Here is a 9765-nt window from a genome sequence, read left to right on the forward strand (position 1 = left end):
TTTTGAACTTTTGATTATTATGGCTCCTTTCTTGTCATGTATTGATTTATTTTATATTTCATGCTAATTTTATTGTTTTGCATGATTTTGACCATTTTCATTACAAAAACAAAGCTATTGTCAAATTTTTCTTCCCAGTTATAACAATCTTTTCCTAGAATACTTACCTGGATTTTCTTACCTGGATTTACTATTTACTAATTGTGCTTGGTGTCATTATTAAATTGTCTTGGGGATGTGGAAGTGGCAGTGAAGTATATTTTAGAAAATAGATTTTTCCATAAACATTAGTATATAATATGAAAACCCTTCCTGGGAGAGACCTTTAAGGTGACCTTTTTAAGTGGTCAATGATTGCATAAAAATGCCATTACAAGAAAAATAAAAACTTTTGGAACACATGGTTAATAACTAAACTGGATCAAATGCAGTTTCACTAGATCACTTACATTTACCACTGTCTATTCTATACCATTTACTCGGTCTGTATTAGCAAGCAAGAATTGCTAATCCAATGTTTATATAGTCCTGGTTCCAATAGGATGGATGGTTTTCTTAACTGGTCTCAGTCTTAACAGATCTCAATCTGATTTATTATGCTGTATTCCTAAACTATATTTATTATAACATGTGGCTAATTTATCACTTTAAATGGCAAAAGAAACAAAAACCTCTACACTCGAAAACCAAAAGATACAAGAAGAGAGGTGTCTAATTTTGCCCAAGCTACAGTTATATGGCACAGCTAGGGCTAGCAGATATTGTAATCTTGCAGATGCTGCTCTATCTTGACAAAAGTCAAGTTGGCACATTACATTCTGTCTCACAGAAAGACAGGCTTGCCAAATCATGCATCTGTCTGTTTATTAGTCTTCTTCAGGAGTTTTCTCAGGTTAGATGACATGAAGTAAGGCTTCTCAGTAGAGCCATCATTACGCTCCAGGTCTTCCACTGCAAAGAAACACAAATCCCCCTCAAGCAAAAGGATGTGAAAAGATCATTTCGGAACTAAAACAAGGAAGATAGACTAAACATGCAAATACACATAGGAGTAATCCTGGTTTATGGAAATTAAGGGAAACTTGACCACTTCTTGCAGTAGTGATTAGATCTCACTGAGCAGAAAAGTACCTATGACAGACATTCATAATTAGACTGAAAATGATTCTGATTTGAGAATTTTCCTGTTCTGCTATTCAACAGAAAGGATGTTAGAATTTTCCATCCAAAAAGATCTGGTTAGGGACTTTTTAAAACCCTATCTTAAAGTAAGGGATAAATCTTGCCATTCTCAAAGATTCCAGGCACATCCATGAAATCTGAGGTCTTTTTTTTTTCCTCCCATGGAATACAAAGAAACTGAATAATAGCTTCCTTGTTCAGAAAATGTCATTAGCAAAGCAAAAGTGGAGTTATGTAACATTTTCCTATTATTCACATTTGAAAATTATTCTTAACCTCTTTTCTGAAATTAAACTTCTCTAGATAAAAATTTCCTACTCATAAGTAGGAAAACACGAAGTGTTACAAGTGTACTATGCAAATAGAAGATAAGAATCTGGCTTTTTTATGTTTCAGCATTCCTCCTTTAGAACAGTTGTGTTAATCTTTGATGCCTTTTGTTGATTGCATCTCTATATAATGTACAGAAACAGAAAGACAGAAGAAGCCTCTCCAAGGACTTCCTACCCTGGAGAGGTTTGCTAATAGTTTAAGCCAGCAAGAAAGCACTTGTACAGAAGCAAGATATTTCCAAAGAGCTGAAACTAATCTGAAAGAGAAATGATGCTCATTTTGGTTATCTTCATCCCACTATTTACTTCTGTTTGCATACAATAGGGGTCTTCAAACATGGCCCTTTTATGGCTTGTGGACTTCAACTCCCAGAATTCCTCAACCAGGCATGCTGGCTGAGGAATTTTGGGAGTTGAAGTCCACAAGTCATAAAAGGGGCAAGTTTGAAGACCCCTGGCATACAACTACAATTGCAGTTATATACTAATTCAAAATCTGTTCCAACCAAAGGAAAGTATACTATTAAGTAAGCAAACCTTTGTCAAAGTATTTTATTTATATCAAAGCAGCTGCTTTCTTAAGCATCAAGATATTGCTATATTGGGCTATCTTTCTTATAGATGGTTGCACATGGAATATAGGGACATTTGGTATCTGGAAAGGTCGAATATTTGAAAACATTTTTATTGTAACAGAAATTGTTAATGTATTACTGTGGATATTAATTTTACTTCATTTTGAATTGTTCTGGTGTTATTCTTTGTTCACTTGATAAGATATCTGTGCCAAAAGCAACCATAGTTAAGACAGCAATAGCAGAATCATACTGAGGCATTTTCTTCAACTTTAAATACATTCACCCTCCAATTTCAAGTCCTTCTTTGGTATTGGAAAATCTGCTGGACAGAAACAGATTACAGTATATACCACCAATAACTACTTGCTTGATGCAAGTCATGAGCACCATCATTTCTCAGAATATCAAAAATTGCCCATGAAGGTACAGCATCTACACACAGAAGGTTTGCAGTGGGACATCTGCATCCATCTTTTCCATTTGGTGCATTGTCCCTATTCTTGACTCTCAGCATTTTTGGAAGATTTTAGGCTTCCCTTCAGGAGGATTTCACTCAAGGCACAGGACATGTAATAAGGCCGCTCAGGAGTTCCATCGTTCCTTTCCAGATCTTCGCCTTTTGGAATCCCAAACAAGACAGAGAAAGCATCCATAAAAGAATGTACAAGAGAAGCAAAGCAAAGCAAAAAATAAACAAGGCAAAGAGATACAAAGCAAAAGGGGAGAGAAAAAAAGGAAATGTTGAAGTTAGTTGCAATTAAGATTCCTCCACTAAGGAAAGAACAAAATAGCTTAGACAGTAGCTTATTTCAATGCTATTTTATAGCACAATCTTGCAGGTATAGCAGAAAGGAATTGCTATGAATTAATAGATGTGGAAAGGATGAAAAGTTACTGGTTGCAAAAATCACAAAAGAAATTAGCTTTTCATCATGCTACAATAAAACTAAAACTACAGTGCAATAGGAAAAAAGTCTGCTTTAAAACTGAATATACATTCTAGCCACTTCATTATCCACTTCACATTAATTTGTTATTTTCTGTTACTAGTGGTTTTCAGACTAAAACCATTTAGCAAATTCTTGTGATCTTCTAAAAGCTTATAATTCATTCACTGGCAAGCTAAGCAGAGGGCAAGTAGGCTTAAGTACTGTGTTTCTGATCCTAATCTTGGACTTTGATAAAAAATTAATTCAAGATGGAATATTTTCAGAAATTTTGAGTTAATTTAAAAGACAGTTTTTTCTCCCTACAGTTTGCTCAAAAAGAAAAAAACATTTCTGGAACAGCAAAAATATATGCAGTTTTTTAATTTTTAAAACTTACAGATACAAAATTCGCTGTTATTTTACAAAACTTGTATAACTTGATTTGCTTGTACAACAAACTAAATTGAAAAATATGGTTTATGCAGACAATATTTGTAAATTATTTATTCTATTGAATTAAATGTTTTTAAATTTTGTTATAAAGAGTTGCTGAAATATAATGATTGGTACTTGGATTTACTGTACAGTAATTGCTAGCAACTGAAAAAATTCTACAGGAAAGGATTAAGTCCATTACTTCTAAGTAGACAGTGGGACTTTAGATTCTTCCAGTCTCTTGCAGGAAACCCCCTTCCTTCAACTGTATGCATTAACTTCAGCTAAATGTAGTTCAATTTCCTCACTGAATACTTCACTGTAAAACAAGAACTAGCACTAGCAAAACATGACACTGGAAGAACAATATATAATGGTTGGCTCACTCATCTCCATCAGGGCAAAGAACCATATCATCTTTGTGAATTATTAATCAGGCTAGATTCCTATTACTTTTCCCCTCTGTCTTTCAACCATCCTGGTGAGCTATAGCCTGTTATTGGCACACCAATCAGCTGAAATGTGATTGCTGGCAGCCATGTTTGCTTTCATGCACTCCTTGATATTTTTCTTTTTCCTCCTTAGCTTTCAAAATTACAGAAAAAGTCCCTGCCTCTTCCAAGATGTTACTGCTCTAAAAGTATTTCTTAGAAGACAAGGCACGAGATAGGTATCTTCAGAGGTCGTCTGGAAAAAAAGGGGGTTCTTCTATTGAAATAGGAAGAAGTCTTAAGCCCTTATTGAAGAGGCAGAATTAGCCTTTTGTCTGACTGACTACATTTCCAATAACAGCATATCAGCAATACTGTGATTAAGCAAATCATGTATTCTGTTCTTTCCTTTTTTTTACTGGATCAGAGAAAGCCCTAATTTTCATGGGGGAAAAGGGAGGAAATGAAAAGAGGAGAGTCAAGGCTCAGGATACAGATTTGACTACAGGAAACTGCTAATCATTCTCATTTTCCAAATCTGAATCACTATCCCTATCAGCAATTTCTAGTTCTTTATTTATGATCATTTTGAATCTTAAAATTTACCTATATTGGCAAACATCTCTACCCTTTTACATACTAGTTTACTTTATTTCTTTAATGTATTTCCAAACAAACTGATTTTTTTCTACATCTTAATCATTTTATGTTGTTTGAAATGAAAATATTACAAACATTTATCATCCTCCTTTCTATTAAAAAGAAATCATGGAAGAAAAAACTTACATTTTTCTAGGCTTGAAAAAGCTAAACATGATCCACTTATATTAAAAACTTAATATTATTTTTATACTTTTTGTCAATTTGTAAGTTACTCCTTACTCCAGAACTGCCAGAGTTAAAATATGGAGATGAAACCTATGCCACAGATACCCAAAAGTTTTCCTTAACAAGAGGTCAAGAGAAAGCTTATGTTCGGAAACTTCCCACAGGATGGCATACTGAATCTGCTGATGATTAGCTGATTTTTCTGCCAAATGCCCCATCCAAGTGTAAAAAACTATTTCATTATCTGACAAAACTAAATGTTGACACAATTTGCCTTCAAGAAATACATATCAAGAAACAAGATAAGAAATACCTAATAAATAAATGATTAGAGGAAGAATTTATATCTGTTGGTTCAAAAAAGACCAATAAAGTTGTTTTATATATAAAACCTCAACTTAAACCCATTCGTGATAATGGAAATTGAACTTAATGGAATAAAATCAATAGTGGTTGGCGTGTATAGGCCAAATGAAGATAAAAGTATTTTTTTTTTAATATCTAATGCAGCGGTTCTCAACCTGTGGGTTGCGACAGGGGTCGCCAAAGTCCTGGAGCTTTTCCTCATAGAATCCTTATGAAACGCAGTCCGGCATTTTTGTTTTGGTTTTTTTCCCCTTTTTCATGAGCTGTGCTACTCCCTCTTATTCTATTGGCTTTTGAAAGCCAATAGAATAGACTCTATTCAAGAGAGTCTATTCTATTGGCGTTCGTAAGCCAATAGATTCTATTGGCTTTCGAACGCCAGTAGAATAGACTCTCTTGAATAGAGTCTAATTCTATTGGCTTTCAAAAGCCAATAGGAATTGTCCAGGCTGTCTCTGCCCTGTTGAGCCCGCCCAAAGTCCCAGTCGGCAAACGTTGCTGCAAGTTGTCTGCAGCTAAGGCGAGCTTTCTGGAAGTTACCACCCCTCCCTGCTGAGCAACTACTAAATGTAAGTAAAAGAGGGCCAGGGGTGGGAGGGCCGCCCAGGAGCGCCTGGGCCTGCCTGCCACTGTACCGAACGGGCAGTGGCCAAGGTAAGGCTAGCGGGGCAGCGGCGGGCGCTGGGAGGGTAGCTGGCGCGTGTGGGGCCTGGCGGGTGGGTTACCTCCCTTGGGCTGGGCCAGCTGGTGGCCCAGCCGGTGGTCTGCCTGCGCCGTCGCTGCTGCTTGCCATGGCCGCCCAGGAGCACCTGGGCCTGCCTGCCGCCGCACCGAACGGCTGCTCCCTTGCTCCAGGCTCGCTGAGCTCAGCTCTCCGCTCCCCACTTTCAATACCGATCAAAGTGGCCACAATGGTGCCACACACTCAGTAGCCACCCCCGCCCAGCAGTCATTGGCCACTACGCGTTGCCTGTCGGGCGCAGTGTGGTCTCATCAGGCTGCAGCGGCGGCTCGAGGCGATCGCCGGCGGCTCGTTGGCTCAGGCCGGCTGCCCTTGATAGGCATCTGATGGTGACTCGGGGTACAGCCGTGGGCGGGGGTGTCTGCTCCCTTGCTCCGAGCTCACTGAGCTCCGATACCAATCAAACATTCCAATGCCCGCACGGTGGGAAACCGATCCGGGCACTGCAGCAGAAGCCACAAGCTGTGGGGGATCCCTGCCGCCGCCGCCAGAGCCGGCTACAACAGAGCGCCAGCCAGTTGCTTCAACCAGGCGCTGGCAGCCTCGGGATGCCCCGCCCATTGGTGACATTGCCATGCCGTGTCCCATGATGCCAGGGAATCCCCGCCCCATCGGAGCCGGCCACAATGGAGCGCCGGCCACCTGCTCTAACCAGGGGCCGGCGGGCAGTCCTAGGGTGCGCCAGAGTCACGCACGCCGCCCGGCAGGCTCCTGTCAGCTGTTTTTCCTGCATGGCATTTCCGGCGGCTGGCTGCATCTTCGTCCCGCGATTGTTTGGCTCCCTCATCGTGTCCCTCCCCCACAGAAAGGGCATGGCTCTTCATACAGGCTTGCCCCCTTGCGGGGCTCCTTATTAACCCTGTGCTCGGATGCCCCACCACCTGAGAAGTGTGGCAGGAAGTTCCTTTCCCAGGGAGCCGCACGATCCCGGCGCTACCATAGGCCCCACTGGCTGGGAAGGCACGCCGGAGTCCCGGCTGCCGGGAAGGCGATCGCCTCGCTCTTCTCCCATCGCCTGCTCGGCTCGGCTCGAGCCTGGCTGGAGCAGCGTTGGTACTTCCAAAGGTGGCCACTTCAAGGTCACACAGGTAGCCCTCGGCCACTCCCCTCCCCACCTCCAACTCAATTCCCGATCGGAGAGAGAGAGAGAGGGAGAAAGAGAGGGAGAGAAAGAGAGAGGGAGAAAGAGAGGGAAAGAGATGGAGAAAGATAGGGAGAAAAAAATAAAGAGGAAGAGAGAGAAAGGGAGAGGGGGAGAGAGAAAGAAAGAGGGAGGGAGAGAGAGGAAGGGAGAGAAAGAGGAAGGGAGAGAGAAAGAGAGAGAGAGAAAGAGAGAGGGAGAGGGAGAAAGAGAGGGAAAGAGAGGGAGAAAGAAAGGGAGAGAGAGAGAGGAAGGGAGAGAAAGAGGAAGGGAGAGAGAGAAAGAGAGAGAGAGAAATAGAGAGGAAGAGAGAGAGAGAGAGAGAGGGAGAGAGAGGGAGAGAGAAATAGAGAGGAAGAGAGAGAGGGAGAGAGAAAGAGAGGGAAAGAGGGAGAAAGAAAGGGAGAGAGAAAGAGAGGGAGAAAGAAAGGAAGAGAGAGTAAGGGAGAGAGAGAAGGAGAAAGAAAGAAAGAGGGAGAGAGAGATTAAATTAGTAACATGGTTCTTAAGTGAATCTGGTTTCCCCACTAACTTTGCTAGTCAGAAGGTTGCAAAAGGTGATCATATGACCCTGGAACAATGTGACCATCATAAATATGAATCGGTTGCCAAGCATCCGAATGTAAATCACATGACCCTGGGGATGCTGCAACGGTCATAAGTGTGAAAAATGGTCATGTCACTTTTTTCAGTGCCGTTGTAACTTTGAACAGTCACTAAGCAAACTGTTNTAAGTCAAGGACTAATTTTACGGGTTGGGGGTCACCACAACATGAGGAACTGTATTAAAGGGTCGCTGCATTAGGAAGGTTGAGAACCACTGATCTAATGGATCAACTGCTACCCTTTTCGTATGAAAATTAGTTTATGTTGGGGGACTAGAATGGACTGACTATATCAGCTTTGGACAGAACATCTACTAAAGGGATTAAATTCTCCCAGGGTAAACTACCAAAGACCTTTTTTGAGATGATGGGCAACTTAGTACCAACAGACTCATGTAGACATAAAAATGACTTTGCTAGAAAGTACACTTTTTTTCACAAAGACATAAATCTTTTTCAAGGTTTGATATGATACACATTTCTAAAAACCTTGCAAATATAATTTTAAAAGTTGATATTCTAACTAAGTCCTTTTCTGATCATAATCCAGTGCTTTTAGTACTTAGAGGAAGGAGTTTGAGCTTTAGATGAAGACTAAATGAATCTATTTTGCAAAACGAAATGATTGTAAAAGATTGTAAAAAGAAATTACTTGAATATTTTGATAATAATTTAGGTAAAGGGACAAGTTTAACAACAGTTTGGGATGCTAGTAAAGCTGTTATGGGGGTTATTTTATACAGTACAATCGATTAGAGAAGAAAAAACTTCAGGAAAAATGGAAAAGATTTCAGATGAAATTAGACAGAAAGAAATGGAATTGCAAATGACACCTACGGACTCTAAAATTCTACATCAAATTAAATTGCTAAGACAACAATTGTCTATGTTAACAGTACAAGTAATAGAAACAAAATTGAAGTATGCAAAACAAAGACATTTTGAATTTGCAAATAAACCAGGAAGATAGTTGGCATATAAATTAAGAAAGGAAAGGGAAAAGAGAATGAGAAAACCTGCGAAGGTAACAATGTAATAACAGATAATAAACTTATTAAAAAGTCTTTTTATAACTTTTGTTCCAATTTGTATAAAAAAACAGAGATACATCTAGAATAGATGAATATCTTTTAAGACAAAAGCTGCCCAAATTATCACAGACCCAGAGACAACCAGCAAGGACTATGATGTGGAGGCTATTGTATATTGTGGCACTAACGATCTGTCCCAAAAAGATGTACTCTGTGCAGACTGATGTCCAGAGCTTGGGGCAGGAACTTAGCAGGATAGGCTTACTTTTTCATTACCAGTGTATAAGAAGCAAAATGGAAAAAGCCAGTGTATAGCAGAATTCAATACGTGGCTAAAGGAGTGGTGCAAAGGGGGAGGGTTTGGTTGTATTAGTCACGATGTCTGTAGCTGGTCTAATGAAAAAATGTACAAAAGAGATGGTTTGCATCCATCAAAGAAAGGGACTGAGTTACCTGGCAATAAATTCACAGATTTTCTGAAGGAATATTTAAACTAAACAATGGGGACAGTGAATTAATTGATACAGAACATCCCTGTCCCCAGCAATCTAAAAATTACAGGGCTATCAGTGCATGTAACATAGATGTGTGTGTGGACAAAAATATCAACCTTGCTGTCAAGCAAAATCAAGCTTCTAATAGCGAGTGCCACACAAAGTGCACTAACCAAGCGGGTGGTAAGAAAATAGAGGAACTCAGGCATCACACAGGTTATGTAGAAAGTAAACACAGGGTCAATCATAAAGGACTCAAATGTCTATACACCAGCGGTTCTCAACCTGTGGGTCGCGACCCCTTTTGGGGTCGAACGACCATTTCACAGGGGTCGCCAAAGTCCTGGAGCTTTTCCTCATAGAATCCTTATGAAACGCAGTCCAGCATTTTTGTTTTAGTTTTTTCCCCCTTTTTCATGAGCTGTGCTACTCCCTCTTATTCTATTGGCTTTTGAAAGCCAATAGAATAGACTCTATTCAAGAGTCTTGAATAGAGTCTAATTCTATTGGCTTTCAAAAGCCAATAGGAATTGTCCAGGCTGTCTCTGCCCTGCTGAGCCCGCCCAAAGTCCCAGTCGGCGAACGTTGCTGCAAGTTGTCTGCAGCTAAGGCGAGCTTTCTGAAAGTTTCCACCCCTCCACCCCTCCCTGCTGAGCAATTACTAAATGTAC

General features: G+C 40.3%; 1 protein-coding gene across 1 annotated transcript in view; it reads right to left on the bottom strand.

Annotated features, from left to right (window-relative positions):
• Window positions 1-229: 229 nt before the first annotated feature.
• The window catches only part of SLC44A2 (solute carrier family 44 member 2), a 176735-nt gene continuing 167199 nt past the window's right edge, over window positions 230-9765 (bottom strand). Inside the window, exon 22 of the mRNA XM_015813952.1 lies at window positions 230-951. Coding sequence (XP_015669438.1) covers window positions 848-951 — 104 coding nt within the window. The 3' untranslated portion in view covers window positions 230-847. The remainder of the gene's footprint in view (window positions 952-9765) is intronic.

This window comes from Protobothrops mucrosquamatus, unplaced genomic scaffold (genome assembly GCF_001527695.2).
Source record: "Protobothrops mucrosquamatus isolate PMUCROS unplaced genomic scaffold, P.Mucros_1.0 scaffold205, whole genome shotgun sequence".
Taxonomy (NCBI): domain Eukaryota; kingdom Metazoa; phylum Chordata; class Lepidosauria; order Squamata; family Viperidae; genus Protobothrops; species Protobothrops mucrosquamatus.